Source organism: Caretta caretta, chromosome 15, assembly GCF_965140235.1.
Source record: "Caretta caretta isolate rCarCar2 chromosome 15, rCarCar1.hap1, whole genome shotgun sequence".
NCBI classification, from domain to species: domain Eukaryota; kingdom Metazoa; phylum Chordata; order Testudines; family Cheloniidae; genus Caretta; species Caretta caretta.
The window spans coordinates 10,956,903-10,983,126 of record NC_134220.1 but is presented as its reverse complement, the minus strand read 5'-3'; the positions used below and the strand labels follow the sequence as shown (position 1 = coordinate 10,983,126).

The 26,224-nt window shown below is 42.9% G+C and overlaps 2 protein-coding genes across 2 annotated transcripts; one reads left to right on the top strand and one right to left on the bottom strand.

Annotated features, from left to right (window-relative positions):
• Positions 1–33: 33 nt before the first annotated feature.
• Positions 34–10,802, top strand: TRIAP1 (TP53 regulated inhibitor of apoptosis 1). Its single transcript, XM_048822113.2, has 2 exons — positions 34–283; positions 7,110–10,802. The coding sequence occupies exons 1-2, from the start codon at positions 137–139 to the stop codon at positions 7,191–7,193; spliced, it is 231 nt and encodes a 76-aa protein (XP_048678070.1). The 5' UTR covers positions 34–136; the 3' UTR covers positions 7,194–10,802.
• Positions 10,803–12,318: 1,516 nt separating this feature from the next.
• On the bottom strand, positions 12,319–15,169 carry COX6A1 (cytochrome c oxidase subunit 6A1). Its single transcript, XM_048822112.2, has 3 exons — positions 14,964–15,169; positions 13,572–13,711; positions 12,319–12,573 (listed from the first exon to the last, which is right to left on the bottom strand). Exons 1-3 carry the CDS (start codon positions 15,064–15,066, stop codon positions 12,487–12,489), a joined length of 330 nt encoding a protein of 109 aa, XP_048678069.2. The 5' UTR covers positions 15,067–15,169; the 3' UTR covers positions 12,319–12,486.
• Between the last annotated feature and the right edge of the window lie 11,055 nt (positions 15,170–26,224).

The following is a 26,224-nucleotide window of genomic DNA, read 5'->3' as shown; positions in this document are numbered from 1 at the left end:
CATCGCGCTGCGCTCACTAGCGTCCTAGGTGAACAGGAACTACGTCACTTGGGAACGCCGCACTTCTTAGCAGCGGCGGCGGCGGCGGGAAGGGCGGCGCGAGGCCCTGTCGCTTCCCTGGGCCTGCGGCTCCGTCATGAACAGCGTGGGGGAGGCGTGCACGGAGCTGAAGCGCGAGTATGACCAGTGCTTCAACCGCTGGTTCGCCGAGAAGTTCCTCAAGGGGGAGAACGCGGGGGACCCCTGCGTGCAGCTCTTCAAGCGCTACCAGCTCTGCGTGCAGGTGGGGGAAGTGGGCCCGGCGCAGAGGAAGGGGAGCGAGTCCCATTGGGCGGGGCGAGTGACCGTGGGGAAGGACCCTCGAAGGGAAGAGGGAGGGTGGGGGTGTCCCCTGGCTTCCTCTTCCGTCACGGGGGGAGGCCTCCCCCGCACAAACCCTGCCTAGCCAAGCGCTGCGTTGGGCAAGTTGGCGTCTCAGCTGGCGGCGCTCCGGCCCCGCCTGCCCTTGAGCAGGGCTGCGAAGGCGTGGTTACCTTTGGGTTCATTGGGGTAGAGTGACTGGGGAGTACCATAGATGGAAGAGGAAGGCTTGCTGTGTTACCCTGGTGAAATCACTTAGCAAAACCAGGGCTCAGAAAAGCCATCTGTGAAATGTTTCGGGGATAGCTGTGTTAGTCTGTATCAGCAAAAACAACGGGGAGGCCTTGTGGCTGATCATCTGATGAAGTGGATTCTAGCCCACGAAAGCTTATGCCTAAATAAATGTGTTAGTCTCTAAGGTGCTGCAAGGACTCCTTGTTGTGGGTTTTTGGTTGTTTTTTTTTTTTTTAACTCTGTGAAGTGGGGATAAACTTATCCACTTCAGAAGGGTGGTGGTGTGAAGATTAAATTCCTTAGTATTTTGAGACCTAGGTATTACAGTAGGTCTCACTATTGTTAAGTATCATTTTGAAGATGAAGAAATCACTTGTGATGAGACATTTAAAATCTTATTAAAATGTGCATAGTTCGCAAGACTTCTTGGGACAGGAATCAGTCAGATTTGACTCATTTTCTTCAAACTTCTCTTCGTTTGAGACCCACATTAATCTGAGAGACTTGATGTTATAGAGACTATTCACGATTTCCATGGTGTGTGTATTCTGTTTTGTTACTGTCAGTACTGATAGAATATTTCACTCACTCATACATCATTAAATTCTCAAACATTAGTGATGACCTCTCTTTCCCCTCTCTTTAATTGCCCCTTATGCAGGGGGAATTTAACTTTCAGTCATAAGAACGGCCATAATGGGTCAGACCAAAGGTCCATCAAGCCCAGTATCCTGTCTTCTGACAATGGCCAATGCCAGGTGCAACAGAGGGAATGAACAGAACGGGTAATCATCAAGTGGTCTATCCTTTGTTGCCCATTCCCAGCTTCTGGCAAACAGAGGGTAGGGATGCTATCCTTGTCCATCCTGGCTAATAGCCATTGATGGATCTGTTCTCCATGAATTTATCTAGTTCTGTTTTTGAACCCTGTTACAGTCTTGGCCTTCACAACACCCTCTGGCAAGGAGTTGCACAGGTTGTGCGTTGTGTGAGGAAATACTTCCTTTTGTTTTTAAATCTGCTGCCTATTAATTTCATTTGGTGACCCCTACTTCTTGTGTTATGAGAAGGAGTAAATAACACTTCCTTATTCACTTTCTCCACACCGTCCTGATTTTATAGACCTCTATCAAATCCCCCCTTAGTCATATTTTTTCCAAGCTGAAAAGTCCCCGTCTTATTAATCTCTCCTCCTACAGCAGCCGTTCCATACCCATAATAATTTTTGTTGCCCTTTTCTGAACCTTTTCCAATTCCAATATATCTTTTTTGAGATGGGGCGACCACAACTGCATGCAGTATGCAAGACGTGGGCATACCATGGATTTATATAGAGGCAATATGATATTTTCTGTCTTATTAGCTATCCCTTTCTTAATGATTCCCAGCATTGTTTGCTTTTTTGACTGCTGCTGCACATTGAGTGGATGTTTTCAGAGAACTATCCTCAATGACTCCAAGATCTCTTTCTTGAGTGGTAACAGCTAATTTAGACCCCTTATTGTATATGTATAGTTGGGATTGTTTTCCAATGTGCATTACTTTGCATTTATCAACATTGCATTTCATCTGCCATTTTGTTGCTCAGTCACCCAGTTTTGAGAGATCCTTTTGTAGCTCTTTGCTGTCTGCCTAGGATTGAACTATTTTGAGTAGTTTTGTATCATCCGCAAATTTTGCCACCTCACTGTTTACCCCTTTTTTTCCAGATCATTTATGAATATGTTGAATAGGAGTGGACCCAGTACAGACTCCTGGGGGATACCACTATTTACCTCTCCATTCTGAAAACTGACCATTTATTCCTATCCTTTATTTCCTGTTTTTTTAACCAGTTACCAATCCATGAGAGGACCCTTCCCTCTTATCCCATGACCGCTTACTTTGCTTAATAGTCTTTGGTGAGGGACCTTGTCAAAGGCTTTCTGAAAATCTAAATACACTATATCCTCTGGATCCCCCTTGTCCACATGCTTGTTGACCCCCTCAAAAAATTCTAGTAGATTGGTGAGGCATGGTTTCCCTTTACAAAAACCATGTTGACTCCTCTCCAACAAAATTGTGTTTACCTATGTTCAAGAATTTTGTTCTTTACTATAGTTTCAACCAGTTTGCCCGGTACTGAAGTCTGGCTTACCGGCCTGTAATTGCCAGGGTCGCTTCTGGAGCCTTTTTAGAGGTCCCTTAGTATACCATATTCTGTAGTCTCTGCATCATTGATTTGTCTGTCTCTGTATGTTCTCCAGTGTTTTGTTTTTCATTAACAAGAAGAGGAAACATCCTCATTATATTGAGCTTTCTATAAAGAACAGCTCAGTGAAATGAAGATATCTTTATTGGAAGTGCAGTGATAGTGAAAAGCTGATACAATTTATGGGTGCCCTATGTAATTCAGTATAGTAGGTTATTTTGAGTGCTAGGTATGTCTAGGATTGTGGGGGGTTTTGAATGGTTGAAATTTCATAAAACAATGGACTTAGAACGGCTGTCCAAAGAGGCATTATTACTTTATTTTTTCTTACATTGCTCATCTCACTATTGGCTCATGTAAGGGCCCAGGTCCTACATGCTGCTGCAAGTGGGTGAATCCCTGTGCTATGAGCCTCATTAACTTCATTGGGACTCCATGCAGGCATAGAGGTCTGACCACATGATCAGGGCCTGATTTGTTGCCCCCTAGATTTCTGCATTCTTGAAATTGAAGTCTAATTGGTTGATATATTTCTGGGTCTCCTTTGTTTAAAAATTGTGACAATATTTGGCTTTTTTGTTCAATTGCAAATTATTCCATCTGTATTCCAAATAATCAAAAATTACAACTGGTGGTACTTCCTTCTGTTCATTAAAAATCTTTGGATGCCCTCTTCAGGCCTTTTGTTTTGAGACATTTACTATTACCAAACCTATGGATTCCAGTTGAGTTTTTGTTTTGCTGTCCTCCTCTTACGTTTGCTCATAATATGCATTCTCTTCTTCCTTATGGTTAAACACTTTATTGGTTGCTTTATATTTAATATTCCTATTTTTCATCCTAACTCTTAATCATTCTTCAGATGTATCTTATGTTCTTTTACTCTCCTGGTTAGCATGATCTTATGCTCTTTTTTTGTTTAAAGTTATCTTCTTAAGGGGTGTACCTTAATTTGACTCATTCCTTTATTTTCTTCTCTAAACTCATTTAATTTGTGGTCCCTTGCCTTTGCTTTTACATCTGTTAGCCTTTGACTGTGTATTGAGAGGAAAGGATATCTCACCTTGTTGCATTCACAATGTTCTGAAATAAATGATCCTGAACAAAGTTGGCGGCGGGGGGGAAACAAAACTCTTCTATTCTAAAATTGATTGTGTGTGTTTCACTAATAGGTATAGCACTTGAGTAGCTAAAATTGCTGACTGGCTACTTTCTTGATGCTCTTCTCATTAAGAAATGCTTTTTGTACTTTTATTGACTTACAGTATATATATTACACATACATGTGTTCTGAAGTCTAAAAAAATGGGAGGCAGGCCACTTGAGAATCTCTGGGTAAAGAAAAAAGGTGTTTTAAAAAAAATGACATGGTAAGGGTCTACTATAGACCTCCAAATCAGGAAGAGAAGGTGGATAAGATATTTATAAATGAAGCAGACATCTCCATATCCAAAAGACCTGGTAGAATCAGGGGACTTTAACTACTTGGACATCTGTTGGAAAAGTAATATGGCAAAATACAAAACTTCCAATTAGTTACTGGAAAGTATTGGAGACAACTTTTTTTTTTCCCCCAGAAAGTAGAGGAAGTAACTAGGAGGACTACCCTTTTAGATTTGATTTTGATATTAACAGTGAGGAATTGATAGTGCATCTGAAAGTGAAATGCAATTTGGATAAAAGTGATCATGAAATGATAGATTTCATGATTCTAAGGCAAGGAAGGAGTGAGAGCAGCAGAGTAAGGAAAAAGGACTTTAAAAAAGCAGACTTTTTAACAAAACTCAAAGAACCGGTAGGTAAGGTCCCATGGGAAGAAAATCTAAAGTGGTGGGTGTGGTGGGGATGGGGGGAGTAGTTCAGGAGTGCTGGCAGTTTCTCCAGGAGACAAACTATCCCCATGTGATGGAAAGATAAGAACAGTAAGAGGCCAATATGGCTCTATCAGGAGCTCATTAATGACCTGAAAATCAAAAAGGAATCCTGCAAAAAGTGGAAACCTGGACAAATTGCTAAGGAAGAGTACAGAAGAAATGCACAAGCATGTAGGAACAGAATCAGAAAGGTTAAAGCAAAAATTGAGTTACACCTAGCAAGGGACATAGAAGGCAATAAGAAGTCCTTTTAAATACATTAGGAACTAGAGAAAGATGAAGGCAAGTATAGGTCCTCTAGTTAGCAGGGGAAGAGAGCAAATAACTAATGACCTCAAGAAAGCTCAGGTTTCTGACACTTATTTGGCTTCAGTCTTCACTAAAAAAGGTTAATGGTGACCAAATACTCAACACAGTATTAACAACAAGGGGGAAGAAATGCAAGCCAACATAGGGAAAGATCAGGTCAAAGACTATCTAGATAAGTTAGGTGTATTCAAGTCAGCAGGGCCTGATGAAATTCATCCTAGAATACTTAAGGAACTAGCTGCAGCAAACACTGAACCGTTAGGTTTCAGAGTAACAGCCGTGTTAGTCTGTATTCGCAAAAAGAAAAGGAGTACTTGTGGTTAGTCTCTAAGGTGCCACAAGTACTCCTTTTCTTTTTACTGAACCGTTAATAATTGTCTGAGAACTTCTGGAGGATGGGTGAGATCCCAGAAGACTGGAGAAGGGCCAACAATAGATATGGCCCTAGTGAAAAGCAGAACAAAGAGGACCCAGGGAATTATAGACCAGTCAGCCTTTTGATACATTGAAAGATACTGGCACAAATGTTTAAAAATCAATTTATAAGCACATAGAGGTTAATAGAGCCATAAGGAATAGCCAGCATGGATTTGTCAAGAACAAATCCTGCCAAACCAACCTCATTTTCTTCTTTGACAGGGTTACTGGCCTAGTGGATAGGGGTAAAGCAGTAGATATGATATATCTTGATTTTCTGGGTTTTTGACGCAGTCCCATATGACATTCTCATGAGAAAACTATGGAAATATGGTCTAAATTAAATGACAGTAAGTTGAGTGCACAACTGGTTGAAAGAATGTACTCAGAGTTCTTTATCAATGTTCTCATTTATGACTTGGCTAATGGAGTGGAGAGTGCTTATAAAATGTGCAGATGACACCAGGCTGGGACGGGTTGCAAACACTCTGGAGGACAAGATTAGAATTGAAAAGGACTGTGACAAATTAGAGAATTGATCCGAATTAAACAAGATGAAATTCAATAAAGAAGTGCAAAGTACTTCATTTAGGAAGGCAAAAATGCACAACTACAAAATAGTGTATAACTGACTAGGAGGTAGTACTCCTGAGAAGGATCTGGGGCTTATAATAGATCACAAATTTAATACATGTCAACAATGTGATTTAAATTCACAGTTGCAAAAACAGCCAATATCATTCTGGGGTGTATTAACAGGAGTGTCGTATATAAAGACGTGGGAGGTAATTGTCCTACTCTTCTTGGCACTGGTGGGACCTCAGCTGGAGTACTGTGTCCAGTTGTGGGTGCCATACTTCAGGAAAGATGTGGACAAACTGGAGAAAGTCCAGAGGAGTGTAACAAAAATGATAAAATATTGAGAAAATCTGACCTATGAAGAAACTTTTTTTTTTTTTAAACCTAAGTGTCACCTTGAGAGAAGGCTGAGGGGGGAGGGGTGGCCTGATAAAACTTTCAGATATGTTAAGGGCTCTTATAAAAAGGATGGTGATGAATTGTTCTCTGTGTCCACTGAAGATAGGGCACAGTGTGGACTTCATGACATCTCAAAGTTCCTTCCAGTCCTACATTTCTATGATATAAAACTTAAATTTGTACCTTCCTTAATCTCTCCTATAAAGCTTAATTGCAGTCACCTTTACTTATGTTTTTACTCCATATATACACATTTTTAACATGTATTAGTTCTTTCCTCCCTTTCTTCTATGACCCTCCTACACGAAGCTTTACAGACTACTATTGACATTCCAGTTGAAAGAACGAGCAGTCAGTGCTTTTGTAACAGTCATCCTGTCAATTTCTTTCATGATACATTACTCCATGAAGATTTCATCTGTTGCCTTGGTTCTTCTGCTCACAGCACTGAGACCTCATCTTCAGGTCCCTCTAGCTTCTTTCACTCACTGCACCAGGTGTAATTCCTCTCAACATATGGATGAGAAGTGTTGGTCTAGGGCTTGGATAAATTTATCTGATGGAGTCTTGGCTACAATTCATACTATATTCACGGTAGCTCTTTGAGCGTGTCTGATGGTATGGTTTGATGGAAACCTTAATAGCAACCTTGATTGGTCTTAAATTATACCAGGCAGAGAACATGTCTTTATGTAGAACCACAAAACATTATTAAAACAAATTTGCTTTTTTCCCCCCCTTCCTAGAAAGCTATTAAGGAGAAAGACATACCCATCGAAGGGCTGGAATTCATGGGTCCCAGGAAAGGAAAAGCTGAAAACTCCTCCTGATCTTGTTTGGACATTTTGTGCCATTACAATGACCTTTTTGGACTTGGAAAAAGAACGTCACAAAGACTAGATGATTGCCTTGGATTAGCTGTTATTTCTGCCTGGCTTTTTAAGAAGCAAGAAGTCTTTTCTGCAGTTCCTTTCAGCTAGGTTTTGTGGCAATTACTGTTTCATCCTAAATGAATGTTGTTGGTGGTCTGGCATCATGCGGTGTGTGAATAGCCTTTTTATCAATTTATAATCATAAGTGAATGTACTCTGAACAGGGGAATATTTATTGAAATGGGTTTAGATATTAGCTGATCTATGATCAGTTGCTTTTTTATTTATATAACATTAAGACAATTTTAAATACTGAAATTAATGTGAAAGGGGTTAATTTACGTATTGGAGTGTGCTGCTGGATTTTTATTGGGGATAGGGTTGGTTTGTTTCCTGAAAACTGATGTGCTACAGCTTTGCTTCATATTGTGCAACTGTAATGCTGCCATGAAAGGCCCACTGCTGGAGTTGCAATGATTTTTGTTTGAATGCACAAGGTGTTGTTTTAATATAGAATACACATCAGTCAACTAAAGTTATGCTTGACTAAATGAGACAACTGTCCGGTTAAACCTGCCTGTGCCCTTTAAGATGGGAAGGGGCCAGCCTGTCACAGAAGTGAATAGGAGCAACTGCTTTCAGAAGGTATTTTCAGCAGCCTTGGGCAGTTCATGCACAGAGCTGAAAAGGCACTGACACTACCTTGAACTTAACTCTATACTACTGAATGGCTGTTGCCCCATAAATAAAGTTTCAACAGTGATTCAATTACACTTCACTTGTCCTTCTCTAACAGGCACCCCCACCCCACAGGCCCAGAAACACTCCACAGATTAGCCTCAAAATCATGAAGTTAGATGTCTGCTTAAGTTAAATATTTGAATTAGACAAGGGATTCCTGCTTTATGACACTCTAAAACAGTACCCAACTGTCAGTTGGAAATTTGTCTTCCTGCTTTGTAATAAGAAATCTGAAAGGAGAGGGAGAAATGCAACTTTACGATATACCCCTGCATGAAAACTGATGTCCTAAACCAAAATGTAGCTGGCTGAAGTCTGTTTTCAAGAGTTATTTAAATTTGATTTAGTAACATCAGGAAATGTTGAGTGGTGAGCTTAGTGTAGCATGTAAAGGATTAATCAAGAACCAAGCTTGTTTTCCAAATTTCTTTAGAGACTTCTGTTTAGCTCCCTTCCTTACACCCATGCACCTTGCCCTTTAGCCTTCCTACTGAAAAAGACTTTTTCCCATAAGGAGGCTCCTAATGGTGTTTAACTCAAGTCAACCTGAAGTCTATGAAAAACAAAACTTCCCCCTTCTGCCTCCAGCCTTTCCTCCCTAAATCCCTCTGGAGGTCTTCAAGAATGGATCCTTTTTTCTGCAGACCTTAATGTAGCTGGAGAAAGCAAGAGGTGTAGGTGACTCAGAACAGCAGTTAGTTTCCCCCTTCTCTGAACCTAAGGTTTACAAAAGGAGAAAATCCCTCCTGAGCCTTATGAAGGAGTTGGGGGAGGAAGTTTCCTCCCCAAGAACCCATCATGAGCACAGGGAGAAGCTGAAGGAGTGAGAGGAGGAGTCTCCTCTATTGATGTTGCTTCTCCTCTCCACCAGACATGTTAACTGTTTCCATTCTTTTGGACCATAGGACGGTTTCAGTCCTTTGGAAATGAGTGAGTTAATAGGACAGGAGCTCTGTTCCTAGGCACCTTGTAGGATCTAAACAAGGGGACAAACCTTTATCTTAATGACACTTTTTGTAAAAATTGGAACTTCTTTATTACAGGCCAGAGGAGAACTGCAGCTACCATGCTCTGGCACAGAGGATGATGCGTGAGCCTTTTGACCAACAGCTGAAAACAGACTTCTCCTAGACTTTTTAGTGCAGGGGTGGGCAAACTTTTTGGCCTGAGGGCTGCATCGGGATTCTGAAATTGTATGTTGGGCTGGTTAGAGGAGGCTGTGCCTCCCCAAACAGCCAGACATGGCCTGGCTGCTGCCCCTTATCTGACCCCCCCCTGGGATTCCTGCCCCATCCTGCACCTTCTGCCCCTGCTGTCCCATCCAACCCCCCTGTCTCCTTCCTGACTGCCCCCCCTGTGACACCTGCCCCATCCAACCCCTCCCTTCTCCCAGACTACCCCCCAGGATCCCTGCCTCATCCATCCTCCCTGACTGCCCCTTCCAACTCCTCCTCTCCTTCCTGACTGCCCCTCTGGAACCCCTGTTCACACCCCTCACCACCCCCTGAATTCCCCTGCCCTCTATCCAACTCCTCCCTGCCCTATTACCACGCTGCTTGGAGCACTGGTGGCTGGCAGCATGGCTGCACCAGGACAGGCAGCCGCACAGCACAGAGCACCGGGTCAGTCCGGGCTCTGCAGCCCTGCCGCCCAGAGTATTGTGCTGTGTGGCGGCAGGGGAGGGGGGACACCAGGGAAGGGGTTGGGGGCTAGACTCTCAGGCCAGGAGCTCAGGGGACGGGCAGGATGGGCTATAGTTTGCCCACCTCTGTTCTAGAGGCTGCAGTGTGCCTACTATTGTAGGTTACTAGAGTTTGCAGGAATTGAGTTTGTCTCCTAGTCCTCATAACACTTTAAAAAAACTCATTAAAGAAATGTCCATAACTTCAGTAAGATGAAGTTAATATTTCAGCTGTTTAATTGCTGTAAGTACATGCTACCATTAAAAAAACCTCCAGAAAATACAGTTAAGGTTGCAGTTCTCAAACAAAGTCCCTGATCTACCTTAACTGTCCCTAGTGATGCTCTGAGAATAGCAAACTCCTGTGATATTATATATTCAGAAGATTCATTAGCCCAGTGACTAGAACACTTTAGAATGCCTTAAGGGGTTGTGTGGCTGTTAGGCCATACATAGCACCCCAAAAAAAAATCATAGTGTATGGGAGCCAATCCTTCCCCCCCATCTTCAGTATGGGCCTGATCCTGCCAGCTACTGAGGGCATTCAGCTTCCTACAGCAAAAACTTAGATGGAATCAGTTTGATCCTGTAAGGTGCTAGCACCTTGTTCTCCAAACAGCACTAGCTGTATTATTAAAAACAGAACTAGCTTATATTTCAGCCTCATACACTCATGAGAGCTAACATGAAAAAAAATAGTATGATAAAAGTCACCAATAAATATCAGGCATTTATATATGAAACAAGTTATAAAGCTAGTTTTCTTTGGAGCACTCCATACAGAGAAAGGGAGATGGTAGGATGGCATCTTTGGAGCCAGAGTTAATGTTCATTGGGAATGCTGTTTGAGATATAACTTAACATTCTTTAAGGATAATGTGCACTCTAGCCCTGTCTGCAACTTGCACTTCACCTCAATGAAGTGTTTTGGGTGGGAGGAAAGAGGCAGTTATGCTAACATTAGAGTATTACTATCCCAACTCTGGAAAAACTGTTTCATCAGCTAATACGATTAAGCCAGAAAGTGCCTTATACTGAGCTTTAACATAGGAGGAAACTTGCTTTAGCAACCACATGTATTCTGCTAAGATGCTGTGTGGGCTGTAATAATGGGGATGAAATAAATATTGTGAAATGGGGGTAAATAGTGTCTTGTAATGTTCACTTTAGAATTTTTCTTTTGGCTTATTTGTCATTCTCCCTCCAGCTAGAAGATAGGTAGAAATAGAATAGCTGAAGTTCTTTAGAGAAGGGTAGTAGTGATCCCTAAACAGTATAAATTAGCTTTTCCCCTTACTGTATTGGAGGAATATATGCTTACTTTTAACTTTATTTTTACAATAGTGTATAACTTACTCATGGTGAGGACAAAGCCTTCAGTCCCTGCAGCATTTAAGAGTTTCTGGCCCATATTATGTTTTATATGTAGTCATACAGTTGTTTTTCAAAGTCTGCAGCTAGAGTACTCATGACCTGTGCTTTAGCTTTTAATGTTATAAAGGAGCAGTAGTGAAATAAGACTCTGGTAAAGTGACTGGTAAGTACAGGAACATAGTAGAAAACAAGCTGTTGCTCCATTGCGTCATCTATATGGTACCACCCTTCATTTGTGAATTAAGCTTGTTTTATTTTTTTTAAGTTTGCCACAATGAATGGGTGGGACCTATTCATGGAAAGTGCAGGTTCAAGGAGAATTCAGCTCTGGCTAAACTGAATTGTTTGCATTACAGCATGGATTCTTGTTAATTAGTACTACAAGGTCATAACTAAAGAGCTCACTCCTCTCAACTTCTGTAGGATAAGACTTTATGGTAGAATATGAAAACACTGCTGCTTCAGAACCGACTAGTTAGAATTAAAAGGAAGCTTCTTTCACAGGTGTTACTACTTTGTTGTCCATGATGGACATCTTAGTTTTTATGAATTTGCACAGCACCTCATTCCTAACTGGGCATGTTAGGTTCTAACTTATGCAGTAACATACGTATGAAGCAGTATTAGATTATGAAGTCATTTGGCAAAATTGCATAGGGAAAACAGAAGGCACAAGTACTAGCAAGGTGCGGAACAGTGCAAATTCTTCAGAATGCTGCAAGAATAGAACTTTGCTCTGCCACAATATAGGAGCACTACAGCTGGGGAAGACAGTGCTATCTAGTAGAGTATACCTCTCACAGAGACAAGGTTTGTTTATGGATGTGTTAGTTTCCAGAGTTATCCAGTGTACGATTTCTTGCATCTTTCTTTAAGAGCAGTAGTTTTCAGCAGACCACGTACTATATTAGATGGACCACTGCCTTGATATGGTATGACAGTTCCTATTAAACAACTTCAGTTCAATAGCTTTCAAGAGTTTTATCTAGCACTTATGCTCCTTTCAACATGAGTAATGGCTTAGGGAGAAAATCAATTGCAGTTTAGATCCAATCCTGTTGCTTGCATTAGAGTTTGGTTTTCTAGTATGCATTCCTACCACTAGTCTGTTATAGGCCACTCCTACCTCTAACAGCTGCTTAAAGGAGATAAGCAGCAATTAAATCCTTCACTACACTACTGCCTACAAAACCTTTTCCAGCCACCCAAGAAAAATTTAATAAACTCTGTAATTGGGAAAAGACTAGATCAAGGATTTCTAGTTCTTTACAAAGGTCCACACACAAATGGAAGTTTAGGATTTATTTATGTTAAGTGACCTCCCCTTCAAGTACAGGGCCAAAGGTCAGAATGCCTTTATAATGACAGTACAAGGAATGCAGAATATTTTTTAGATTGAGGGTCCCATACGATGTTCTGGTCCAAAGAGAGCAACTGATGCTGTGGTCCAAGTGTTCAGTGATCCTCTTCATAGCCAGTCGGGAGAGCATTTGTATGAGGGTTGTGAAACAGAGTTTTGGTCCCATCTCCCCATGGGAAGGGCTGTTGAAAGAAGTAATTGACAAGATTGCTTGGTAACTGTTTGACAAATCTGCTAAGGCACAAGAAGTCAACTCCTATAACAAACCATGTTTGGGTCTGTACATATTACAGAATTTGAAAGCCTGGAGTAAGTAAGTTGAAGCTGAATTTACACCCACCACTTGTGGTAACAGAGCAGAACTCTTTCTAGAATGCTTGGGTAAATCTACAATTCTAAACTTGATAATCTAGTCAGCACTGCACCTCTTGTAATGTTTACAAGCAACTATGGTAAATAGACACAAATGTAGAAATGAATTTGATTTACCAATATCCCAAGACAAAATCTAAGCCATGGTACTTTGAACTAAATACTAGAGGCAGTATATTACAAATTCATTGTACTTATAAGTAGCAGTAGACTCAAGAATAATAAAGAGCCCACCACTACTTTCACCCCTTTAGGGTTCTTTTATCAATAGCTTCTGCTAGGGATGCCAGTTAGTTGACATTACTTCAGGCATTCTCAATAGTTTTTATAGCAAGTCCTCCCTTCCCATTTAGCAATTTGGGAAAGACAGGGTGATCTCAACCCAACACTTGTGTGTGACCCCTTGACTGAGAACTCACACTCCAGTTCCTTCCACCCTCTCATTCATGACAAAGCTGCCCTTTGAGCTGTGTGAATGCAAGTTAAGTGGAAAAACTATTTAGGACCAAAACCTTGATGATGTTTAAAGTTTTACACTCATGCGTGAGTGTAAGAAACTAAGATGGAAGGAGAACTCCACATCTACATATAAATACCACAGCTGACAGCCTAAAAGCTCTCCCCCTGCCTTAACAGGTGTGAGCTCTTATTCATGGTATTACAAATACACATATTTCCCAATCAGTCGATTCCACCTCACATCACTTATACTTACTGCAAAAAACGATACAAGCAGTAGTAATCTTGGAATAAATAATTCAGTGACTGGAGAAGATAAGAGCACCTTTATAAGCACTGTTGCACATACCTTGGTCCTGATGCGGAGGTGAGCATAAGGAACAAACTCGTTTCTTTCATGTTCATGCTGCATCTTTAAGTAGCAGTTCAGCATGCATACACCAACACCAGGAAGAGCAACCACAAAAGACAAGATCTTCCATGTCTGAGCTAATGAAGGAAATAAAATACCATGAAGATGCTCAACAGTACAGCTATCCAAAAAATGAGAATTTCCAAGTGGTGATGCATTTCAAAATCTGTTTTGAATTAGAATGAAAACAAGTTTTCAGACTTGAAAGATTATGAAAATATTTTGGTTTTGGATAATTTGAGATTTGTTTGAACAGTTTTTCAAAATTTGTATTCAATTTTTATATTAAAGCAGTTGTGTCATGATTTCACATGATATAGCATCTGGTATTACATACAAAATGACAAATCAAATACCATATTCAAAAATTCTATTTTGAAAATTTTCCAAAACAAGTTGTATTGAAAACATTTTGAAAGGAAGTTTCAAAGTCTTCAGTGTTGTGAAAAAAAGTTGGTTTAATCAAGTGTTTTGGCAGAAGACTTTTAATTAATATTTTCTGATCAGCTCTAGTTAACAGTAATTTCTGAGACAGTAGCAAGGGTCTTACACTGCACTAACTCCCTGAATATTTCATACATCTGTGCAGCACTAATTCAGCTGAGAAGCACCCTGGACAGACCTCTCCGGATACAATGGTTTTCGAACAGGACTACCAATGTTCTACAAACACTTTCCTTATCAGCAAATTGATGCACTTAGAGAACTATGCAGAACGTGGCCAAGGAGGAATGCATTTGGTTGTATGGTGCATTGCATTCTCAGTGTCACGGCACAAAACAGTTACTGCATAAGGGTTAGGATCTCTTGGAAGTAGCCGCTTGACTCCCGTTTTCTATCCCCACGACACCAATCGGTGCACACCCTTGCACCAGAGAAGACTTCTCTGGGACATGAGGGTTTTGCACCAACGTAAGCTCATCACCGCAGAGTCCCTAATAGCAGCAGGCCCTCGGACCAAAGAGGAACACCCTTGTGATTTTCTACAGTTATTGTGGGAGCAAGGCGGCAGCGGCAGGCACAGACCCCCAGCCCAGCGGGAGGGAGACGCACGGACTTGGGGAGGGGCAGGGAAGAGGCGTCTCCGCCGCACACGGGGAAATGCCCCCGGCCAAGGACGGGCTCGAACCGCGGCTTACGGCCCGTTCCCTCGGGCTGGGTCCGGGTCTCCCTGGCCGCAGCGAGGGGTGGCGTCCCTGCGCGCCCCGGGGAAGCGGGCTCAGCCCAGGCCCCAGAGACGCCGCTGAGGGGCTCGGCCTGCGGGCGCTTCGCTCAGCGCAAGGTCACCCGGCCGTCGCCAGCCCCGCCCGGTCGCGGCGCCCCCGTTACCTGCCCCAGCCTCCCCGTGAGCCGCTGCCGACATGAGCCGTCCCAACGGGGCCCGGGGGGCGCCGGCGAGAAGCAGCCGGGAGACTCTTGCGAGCGCCGCCATCTCTACCGCTCAGGCTCGGCTGTGGGTGGGGTCGCTTCCCCAATCCCCGGAACAGGCAATAACCGGGCGGGAAGACGGCGGCCTGCGTGGGACACGCCGGCACACCATGCGCATGTGCTCCAATGCGGGCGCCATCTACGTCCGCACCCACGTGACGATTGCCCCTAGACTCGTACTGAGCATGCGTCCTACTCCGAACGGGTTCCACCTCGAGGCTGACATTGAGGATTGCACTCGACTGGTTTCAAAGTCCTCCTTACTGCGCATGCGCTAATGGGAGGCCTCTCATCAATCACGCCTCTCCTGGCTGACAGCCATTTTGGACGTCGAGCTGTCCGCGGCGCCCTCTGAGAGGGACCTGCGCTGCGCTGGGTGCTCAGCTAGACCGACAGCGCCCCCTGCGGTGTAGCGCCGCCGAGCGTCATGGCTGGAACTGGAGAGGCTCGTAGAGCGCGAGGGCGGTGGCTCTAGCAGGATGGGGCGTTCTAGAGCAGCAGGCTGGCCTAGGGGGTCCAGAGCAGGGAAGGGCGGGCGCTAGAACAGCAAGGCTTGGGGCGGAAGGTGCTGTGGGCAGTGAAAGGGCCTGAGGGGGCGTTCTGGAGCAGCATGGGGGAGAGTCAAGGCGGGTTTCTTGAGAGGCCGGAGATGGCTCCAGAAGAGCACTGTGGGGTTCTAGAGCAGCCGGAGCCGAAGAAGAATGTGACTCTTGGAACTACAGGTACCAGTAGGAGGTGATGGATGGAGAGGGGCAGCAAAACAAGTCCCCTGACTCTAGCAGCCCTGCACAGTATCCAAAGTCAGCATGAGCTCTCATCTAGAAGCCAGCGGAGGTGGGGCAACTCAAACCCTCTTCTCTGCGAGGTGTGGCCAGAAAGCGGGAACGTTTTCTTTAAAGCCCCAGTGACAAGAGAAACAGTGGTGTTACTTAGAGCAAGTTACATAATTTTCAGGAAACTGAAAATAGCTGTATGGAAGTGGGGTAGAAAATGAAAGTATGATAAGCTGTTACCCTTTGGGCTGCAGGGAAAACCTTGCTATCAAGGTGGAACTTTGGTCCGTTCAAGCACTCTGGAAGAGTAGGAGAAAATCCTGGTGCCCTGGTTCTAGCCCAGTAAAAGAGATCACAATGCCCACAGCTCTGTGTGAGCCACTTCTGAGTGCAGAATGGCTGCTGCATTTGCCTCTGTAGCCACTGTTCTGCTAGGCCTTAACTTATCACTTTGGGATGTGAAGACTGCTGACCATGTCAGTAAAAGTACATTTTCTTAATGAAACATACTCTTACCATCCCCACTGATTCATTTCTAAAAAATTGGTTCATATTCTGGTTCTAATGTTTATTTGATTACACAAATAGAATAAATGTACAGTCTAAAAGAAGTATACAGTCTTTTGCCCCTTTTACAACTAGACAGAAGTAAAGGAGTGGTTCTCATCTTTGGAGTGGACAAACTTTTCTGTTTTGTTCTTTTTTTTTTATTTATTTTCTACATACTGTGTTTTCATTTAAAAAAAAATTCTAGACCCTGTGGTTGCAAAGAAAACATATTGAATGCAAATAGCTGCAGAACTTGAGTCTAATAAATATATAGGACTGGGACCTCTGAATTTTATGATATTTTCCTAAAAATATATAAATTATACATTCTGATACTATTTGTACATTATTAAATCATCAGCTGTATATGTATTGGCCTAAATCCTACATTCTGCGAGATGGAGGTAAATCCTAAGGAACTTCATTGAAGTCAGTGGAGTTACTTTGGGTTTACACTGATGTAAACAAGAATATAATTTGAACGATGGAATGTAAATGTCTGCGTAGGCCTTGTAACCTGTCCAGCTGTCTCCCGTCTGCCCCCTCGTGGTCTAGGATCATGGCAGTCCAACTCAGTTTCTCCTCTTGGACTATTCAAATAAACTTCACTTGATGCTTTTTCTTGGTCAGAATACCCCTCCTTGGGGATTGGGTTTATTAATATCAAAGAAACTGTAAATAAACCTCTTGAACAAAGTCCAAGTCCACACAACCCAAAGTTTTTCTTCCTCCTCCCAGGCTTTCCTGTCTTGGACCTTTGCAATCACTTTCCTACATGGTCAGATTTTCTCCCAGTCCATCCTGCCTGGAGAGCTTTCTTCACTCTGTAGTTTCTACCACAGCTTCCTGAGCACCTCCTCCTGTCCTCTTTCAACTGAAACATCATGTTCCTTGTACACTGGAATCATCGGATTCCTCTCAGGTGGACTTATCCTGTAATAAGGGTTTACTTAGCCCCAGGCTCTCCAGACCATATGTCAAGTCACCCTATTACGGGCCCTATATGGCACTTTTCTTTTTTTAAGTATTGCATTTGGGGTTTGTTGGTTTATTGACTGAAAGCACAAAAGAGTTTGGGATAGATGATCACAAGATAAAAAAGTCACAAACACTGCCTTCTCTCTTGCTGGCTGCTCTTTTAGAACTAAATTTAAAAGAGAAAACCCATTCTTCTCTGTCCACCCTTGAATTAATCACTAGTCCTTTGTACTAAATTTCAAGGGTCAAATTTAGCCCTGCTGTAAAATGAATTCAGCTTCCACTGAAGTCAAAGGATGTTGTGCCTGCTTCCCGATGTCTGAATTTGGCCCCAACACAATTTTGTGTGCTTAAGCAGCAGAGTTCCTGAGTTCTCTTCTAGTAGCACCATTTTATTGGAGTCTGACTGATGCCCATGAGACCTCAGGGAGAAGCTATGTAAACGGAGCAGGTACAGTTTCAAAGACTCATCAACTCTGCAGTAAACTGAGAGGATTCCTGTTCTTGGTAGTACAGGTAGCAACAGAGAACAGGGAAAGTAGAGAGACTGTGGAGTTCAAACTAAGGACAACAGCAAGGTTTGATCTGTGTGTGAATGATAGAGAAGGAACTTCCTAAGAGAAAAAGAGGTGCTGGTGTCTGCTGAAAAAAGTCAGTGAGAAATGATGAGGCACAGAAAGAAAGAACAGTGAGGACCCAAATACACAGGCAAATTTTGTCAAGATTATTTTATTACACAGTAGTTCACTAGCTGTGTTGTAAGACCCTGACCATTATGCTTCAAAGTACGTTGCATGCCCCTGATTAATACACATTTGTACACCAAGGACTTGGGCCCTGGTTCATCAAAGCATTTATGCACATGCTTAAGTCTTTGCTGAATCAGGATGGGATTATTACATACTTAAACTCTTTCTGGATTTGGGGCCTGGATATTGCAGCTCCTCCAAATACAGAGCTCCCATTTGATTTCATTTGGAGTTCAGCATGTGGCAGGCTTGCAGGATCAGGCTCTAAGAAGAGGTTTTGAAATTAATATTTTTATGAACAGAAGGCACATATTTTATAATGTTGTTTAAATGACTAGACCAAGATTTAAGTGCTTTATTATAGTTATAAAACAAAATACCATTTGTGTAGCAAGTTCCATATAGACAGTACACTCCTATATTTACAGCCAGAGAAGAGAAATGTAAAGAAGTAACAGACATCTACACTTTCAAGCCATATCCCGGCTAACATTAGTGCTGGCCATACAAATGGAACCAGTCGAGCAAAGAAAAAGGAGAGAAACCAGAAAAGGTGAATTAGCTAAACCAACAGCAAGTTGCTCCACCAAGATCAGAGGAAAAGCATAAAATGGGAATATTCAAAGTAGCTGTGTGAGCAAAAGTTTGAAGATCTTAGTGCTCTGGGTAGAGTCCTAGGCAATTTCATCACAAATTCAAGGACTTAAATGTTCTCAGGTTTCAGTAATGTATGCTGAATCCTGATTAGACTGACATCTAGAGTTGATATCATACCTCCCCACTTTTAAGAAACACTTGAATGCTTTTCTGTTTCAAAGATGGGTTTTTTGTGTATCATGGGCACTTTTGGCCTTAGGGGTAGAACCTTCCTTTTTCCTTCCCTCTCATACCACTCCCAATGTTTGGTTTCTGGGGTTTTAGTTTAGAGAGTTTTTTAAATGTAATTATGTTTTCTAATTTCTTTATTGATGTACAGCAATCCTTGGCAAAGGGAGAGTGGCACTTTGTTAATAGAATGCAATTAGTCATTGTTCATTATTATTAATATCTTCCGCCATTAGTCACAATTTTTTACCAAACTTTGGGGTTCACATTTTCTTTAGGTGGCAATTTCAATCACTTGGCATTATCTCGGTTGAATAACTCAAATAATTGCTCATGGAATAAGAACTCTTTCACTTCTATATCAGTGGTTCATACCTGGCTCACATTTGTAATGACCACAAATTGTTAAAAGAAAAGGAGTACTTGTGGCACCTTAGAGACTAACAAATTTATTTGAGCATAAGCTTTCGTGAGCTACAGCTCACTTCATCGGATGCATTCAGTGGAAAATACAGTGGGGAGATTTATATACACAGAGAAGATGAAATAATGGGCGTTACCATACACACTGTAACGAGAGTACACAAAAACTAACCTGCTCTTGGCACTGATAGTACTTGGCACCTTTATTAATCTAGCAGATTAAGAGTCTCAACGGACAAGGAAACTCATCTCCCTAATGCTGGAAGTAAACTGTCCCGTCCAGAACAAACATAAAGTGGAAGAAAGATGTGTGCTTCATCTAGTGGTTAGAGAACAGACGTAAGAGTTTGCGGTTCTGTTCCTGCCTCTACCACTGACTCTGTGTAATCTTGGGCAGGTCATTCTGGGCCAGGTTGCTATCAGCTCCCTTTGCTATTTGGGATTGTCATCTCTGATATAGGCTAGTATAGCCCTAGGATAGCAAATATGAATCTGGCCTTCTGTGGCTTAGCTATCCTGAATCTGATTCACTACCCATATGTTCCTCCGCATTGTGCTGGTTTTGACTCCATTGAAATCTGTGTATTACATTGATTTAAAATTGAAGTACTGTAGAGGTGAATCAGCACCCCATCTGTATAAATGAAGATGATAGTTCTTATCCATATTTGTTAGGGATGTTGGGAGACTTAAAGGTCTGATTCCCTTTTCACTTACAGTCAGTGCGGTAAATCAGGAGAGACTTCACTGATTCATAGATTCCAAGGCCAGAAAAGACCAGTGTGATCATCTAGTCTGATCTCCTGCATAAAACTTCCCCAAAATAATTCCTTTTGAACTAAGTGTATCTTGAAAAAAAATCTAATCTTGATTTAAAAATTGCCAGGAATGGAGAATCCACCATGATTCCTGGTGCATTGTTCCAGTGGTTAATAGCCCTCACTGCTAAGAATGTACACCTTATTGCTAGTCTGAATTTGTCTAATTTCGACTTCCAGCCCTTGAATCTTGGTATAGCTTTGTCTACTAGACTGAAGAGCCCATGATCAAATATTTGTTCCCCATATAGGTACTTACAGACTGTGATCAAATGTGGTGGGGTATACAAATCCCACACTGTAGAAGGAGGGTTATGGACCTGCTCTGGGCCCAGGCAGCCCCTCCCCACCATACATGTAAAGTCTGCGCAAGGTAAGGGAAGAGCTTTAAAAGGGAAGCAGAGTAGCTTGCCGGAAGGCAGAGAGGGGAGGTGAGATGACCTGTATTCCTGGGAAGGACCACCATAGGAGCTCTTGTTGTTAAGAGGTCTGGTAGTGCTGACTTAAACAAACCTGCAGCTGCAAAGGAGGAACTAGTGACTTTTGAAGGTCAGAAACATTATTTTTGTGTTCAGTTCTTTATTTTACCCAGTGGGAAGAGGGGCACTGATAGGACGTGCTCCTGGGAGGCAGCTGCATAGCACCCTAAAGTGCAGGGCTTAGCTGCCTAACATTGGGCCCTGGATCAGAGCCTTGTGGAGAGGGTGGACCTAGACTCCCCTATCAACCTCTAAAGAGGGGACAATGACAGAAGTCTATACCTTGACAGGGAACCAAGTCGGGGAATACCCTGAGGGTGGAAGGGTCCAGGCCCCAAGATCCCAAATAAAGGGGAAAGCCCTGAATCCCTTGCTGACTTCTGAGGAGTTCCACATTAGTGAACTCTTTATGTGTATCCTGAAGGGTGGACTTGAAGGTGTAACCTGGCCAGAGGATGGAGTCACTAAAATGACAACCTACCACAGAGTGGAGTTACAGTGAGAAGGGTTTCAGAGTAGCAGCCGTGTTAGTCTGTATTCGCAAAAAGAAAAGGAGTACTTGTGGCACCTTAGAGACTAACAAATGTATTTGAGCATAAGCTTTTGTGAGCTACAGCTCACTTCATCAGATGCATTCAGTGAGAAAGCGGAATGGCTGGAAAACAACTTGCCATACCCCCGACTGACCACTAGGTGGCACTGATAGTGAGTATTCCCAGGTAACCTTCTCCTTGTTAAGCTAAATTGAATTCTTGAGGCTATTACAATAAGGAATGGTCTCTGATTCTTTAATCATTCTTGTGGCTCTTCTCTGAAGTCACTGAAACCTATCAGTGTAAAACCCCTTGTAAGTGAAAGCTTAGGAAAGAGAGACAACTAAGTGAGTCTATAAAATCATGAATGATGTGGAAAAAGTGAATAAGGAAGCATGATTTACCCCTTCACATAACAAAAGAACCAGGAGTCATTCAATGAAATTAATAGGCAGCAGGTTTAAAACTAACATAAGGAAGTACTTCTTCACACAACACACAGTCAATCTGTGGAACTTGTTGCCAGCGGATATTGTGAAGGTCAAAACTATAATTGGATTTAAAAAACAACTAGATAAGTTCATGGAAGATAGGTCTATCAATGGCCATTAGCCAAGATGGCCAGGGACACAACCCCATGCTCTGAGTGTCCCTAAACCGCTGAATGGCAGGGGCTGGATTGCTCCATAATTGCCTTGTTCTGTTAATTCTCTCTGAAGCATTTGGCGCTGGCCACCGTTGGAAGACAGGATGCTGGGCTAGATGGACCATTGGTCTGACTCTGGCTGGCCATTCTTCTGTTATGTAGCATATCTGGACCTAAATTTCTGAATTTGGAAAAGCATTTTGAGTATTATGGTTGGATAAATGGTGCTATAGCTGTGTAAGGTATTATTATTAGTATCATCCTGACTGTGCTTTATATTGCATGACTTCCTCAAAGGACAGGGCAGAGAATCAATGGACAAGGGGCCAGTTCTGCCACTGACTCACTAGGCTCTTCTATCTTAGAGAAATGTGGCATGTGAACTGCCATTTGGATTCCCTAGCATGCTGCATGACGTTGCAGAAGACAAGTATTCTCAAAAGTGGCCTGCTTTTGGGTGCTTCCATTTTTGGGCATCCAAAATGAAATCTTGGGTCTGATTTGGAAGCTACTTGGAGCTTCTCATCACCTCTGGAAGTCCATCCTTAAGGCCAACCTTTTACTCATAAAGTCCATCCTTAAGGCTCGTTACTCATAAATTGGGCTAGTGTTTCAAAAAAACCCAACAATTCAGTTGCATGTTGGGTGCTGAGCTCTTAAAAATCTGACCATAAGTATCACCATGGGAGGTTCTGGGTGCTGAGCATGCTTGAAAATTTAGTCCCAGTTGTGGATACTGAGTACTGGAAAATATGCCCATGAGCTCTTTCGATAATCTGGTTTCAAGTGTCTTTAATTTGTCATCCAAACATTGAGTAACTCCGAATCAAAGATCACCATTGACAATGTTGGCTTTGATCTTTCTGTGTCTTATTTTCCCTACCTGTAAGTGGGGATAATGATACATCCATATTTCACTGGTGTAATGTGAGAATAAATTAATGTTCCAAAAACACTGAAAATCCTCAGATGGAAGGCACTATACAAGTACAAATAGTAGTATCGGGGTGTAGTACGTCCGTGTTCCACATGGTGGCAAGCTATGCATTCAGTGGGGATTTTGGAACTCCAAGGCCACACACAAATGGCACTGTGAGATTTTCCAAGGGACAATCTCAGTTTTGTGCATTTTCAAGTTTGGAGAGAAATTACCAGACCTCCAGAAAAGCAACATGTCCAAAGTCAGCTATGGGAAGGGGTACTGACCTGACCAGTGCAGAGACCATACTACAATGAAGTTTGATGTTTAGGCACAGAGTTTCAGGGAGCACTTCATCTCCCTACAGGTCAGAAAAATGACTGATCAGAAATAAATATTCAGTCATCCCCAAATTCTTTGTCTGTCTCATTACCAGAGCACTGTCAGCTTTGTATGTTAAGGCAGGAGGGGGAAATGGGGAGAGCAGAAAGCCATTGTCCCTTCTCTCAGGAATGATCTGGAAGTACTATGCAAATTTTCATTTGAAGACCCTGGGAACCGGGGGAGGAGTTTAGCTGCAAACTCTGGAGGAGGGGGAGCTGTGCATCTCTGGTCACACAACACACACTCCTGCCCAGTGTCAGTAGCTAAGAAGAGGGCTGTTGTTTTTCACAGGCTGAAGAAACATTTCATGCATTGTGCATGCATGGGAGGGTATGTTCTCATTCCCACGTGTAACTGCCCTGTGTGTTTCTCTGCTTGCTGCCTGTCGTTCTTGCATGAGAATCTGGGGGAGTCTAAGAGGCATATGTAAAAGTTGTTAAATCTGTACACTTCAGTGTCCCCTCCCCAGTCTCCCTTCTCTCACCCTGTCTATACTGAACTTTAGCTGAAAATCTCCCACCATTCATTAATAGTGGTGCAACTCCTATCACGTTAGCAGTTGTGGGAGTGCTAGTGTAGACGGCTGCTGGCATTTATATACCACTGCATAGACAGTCTCGGTAAGCAAATGGTTAAGCTGATCAGGAGCAATGGGGTATAACAGTTCTATACTTCTTAAGCTATCACACTGAAGCCATCTCCTTAAAAGCCCTCCCTTGTCAGGGATAATGGTAGAGTCCAGTACCTGCTTTAGGAAATCCTACAGTCTGCTCTGCCCTGGCTTGGCTCAGGGCTCTGTGTCACCTGTTTTATATTAAGACAGGGTCACACTAGCTGCCAGTTTTCTGGAAACTGTGTTGGGTCCTTCTCAGGCTTCATGTGAAGGAAAATATCCAAGACATGGAGACACATCGGTGAGTGGGGGTATCGGGGACGGAGAGTGGAGATTCAAATTGTGCATTTTCACATGAAGAGGTCCACACCAAGACATCCATGGGCACTCTTTTCTGCCTGATTTTCTGATGCTCATTTTCCCTTCTAGAAGTGGCGACAGCTGCACTGTTTGTTTTGTTAACTTTTTTTTTATCAACAAACTGTAAAAATGGCCTTCGAATGAGGACAAATCAGTAATGCCCAGCACCATTTGCTCACTCCTGGATCTCGGGAGGAGATTGTGCTTTTTTGAAACCACACACATATTCACTGTCACTCTCACACATGTACACTCACACTCATAGACAAACCACTGGGTCTGATTCTCCATGGCCTTGCACTTTATGTAGCTATTTAAGCCTGTCTGATGCAAGTGTAAAATGTTGCCATTTCAACTACTTTGCGCAGGTGTAAATAACTACATTGCAAGTGAGTGATTCAGGTCCTCTATCTGTCTCTCACATGCTCAGAAATACACGTGGGGCCAGATTCTGATCTCAGTTACACCTGTTTCAGAGGAACAGCCGTGTTAGTCTGTATTCGCAAAAAGAAAAGGAGTACTTGTGGCACCTTAGAGACTAACCAATTTATGCTCAAATAAATTGGTTAGTCTCTAAGGTGCCACAAGTACTCCTTTTCTAGTTACGCCTGTGTAACTCCAGAGTGACTCCACTGACTTCAGTGAACTTACTCTGGATTTACACTGGTGTAACTAAGATCAGAATGTAGCCCCTTTACATTTTCTCACACACACACACACATACACATTCCCATACTTTCACACCTGCACACACACTCACATACACTCTCACTGCACACCCAAGAATACACTCCCCTCACACAAGCTCTCACTCTTTTTCACATACATTCTCATGCGTGCACACACATTCTCTCTCTGTCACACACACATCCATTCTCTTTCCCACACACACAGACATTTTAAAAAGCTCTTGTTTTCAGAAAGGTTTTATTTATAGGCCCTGCCTCTTTGTGAATGTGAAAGGGAGAAAGCCCCTCAGAGGGCTCCTTTCATGTGTAAATCAGTCCAGGCTGGGAGCATTGGGGTCATCGAGAGGAGGATTTCACTCTTAATTACTCTGAGAGAAAGCAGACAGGAGGCTTTCTCAAGCTAAGAGTGTTGTTCTCTACTAGGGAAAGGAGTTTGAGACACCCAAGCTTCTCTTGTGTCAGAACCTTGGGAGAGTGTTTCTGCAGAGGCCCCTTCTTCCTCCTCCAGCTGAGATGCTGCATATATGACACTGCCAACTGGGAGCAAACGAGATCAGCTTCCACACTGGGTTTCTTCCCATGGGGAAAGGTTATACTCGTTCTCACAAACAGAGCAGGTGCTCCCCGGGGACCACAGGATAAGCCAGCTGAGTTAGTTTTATGTGTTTGTTTAATACTAGTTTTGTTTTAAGTCAGTTTAACTCATTCACTTATACCTGCTGGATTTACTGTGCACATTTACAGCCTTCCATTTGAGGGCCCAAAGCACTTCACTTATATGAAGCTGCCAGGTTCCCCTGTGAGGCAGAGGAGTGTTATTGTACACATAGACAGGGGGCCAGTAGACAAAGCATCGGATTTGACCTCAGGAGGCATGGGTTAAAGTCCTAGCTCAGCAACAGACCTTAGGTAAGTAAATTAAATGACCTAGTGCCTCAGTTCCCCATCTGTAAAATGGGGATAATACTTCCTACCTGACAAAGGTATTGTGAGGGTAAAAATCCACTGAGCACTGTGAGATTTCTAGGTCCTGTGGTGATAGGCCACTGCAAGTACCTGGATGGAGATGCTGGTAAAGAGGAGGTATGGGCTTAAATGTAATTCTCAGAATGCAGTGGAGGTACTTTGCTACCACCTCTCCATTTTGCAGATTTAGAACTGAGGCACTGAGAGGCTACATGACTATCTCAAGGTAACAGAGCAAATCAGGTCACAGAACAAAACCTTGTACATCCCCTTTGCTGGTGTCTCCATAAAGACAGAGCCCCTCAGTAGTAACACTTTGCCTTCGTGCAATACCTTCCCTCAGAGCCTCTCACAGTTTGTTACCGGCATTAACGAACTAAGGCTCATGACACTCCTCTCCTTTTCACAGACAGGGAAGTGAGGCAGAGAACCTGTGGCGGAGCCAAGAATAGAACCCA

Excerpts from the sequence above, each read along its gene's own strand:
- TRIAP1 (XM_048822113.2), top strand. The coding sequence starts at position 137 with ATGAACAGCGTGGGGGAGGCGTGCACGGAGCTGAAGCGCGAGTATGAC. Across the intron at positions 284-7,109 it reads GCTACCAGCTCTGCGTGCAG|AAAGCTATTAAGGAGAAAGA; the intron begins GTGGGGGAAGTG and ends CCCCCTTCCTAG.
- COX6A1 (XM_048822112.2), bottom strand. The coding sequence starts at position 15,066 with ATGGCGGCGCTCGCAAGAGTCTCCCGGCTGCTTCTCGCCGGCGCCCCC. Across the intron at positions 13,712-14,963 it reads TCACGGGGAGGCTGGGGCAG|CTCAGACATGGAAGATCTTG; the intron begins GTAACGGGGGCG and ends TTCCTTCATTAG. Across the intron at positions 12,574-13,571 it reads ACCTCCGCATCAGGACCAAG|CCCTTCCCATGGGGAGATGG; the intron begins GTATGTGCAACA and ends TTCTTTCAACAG.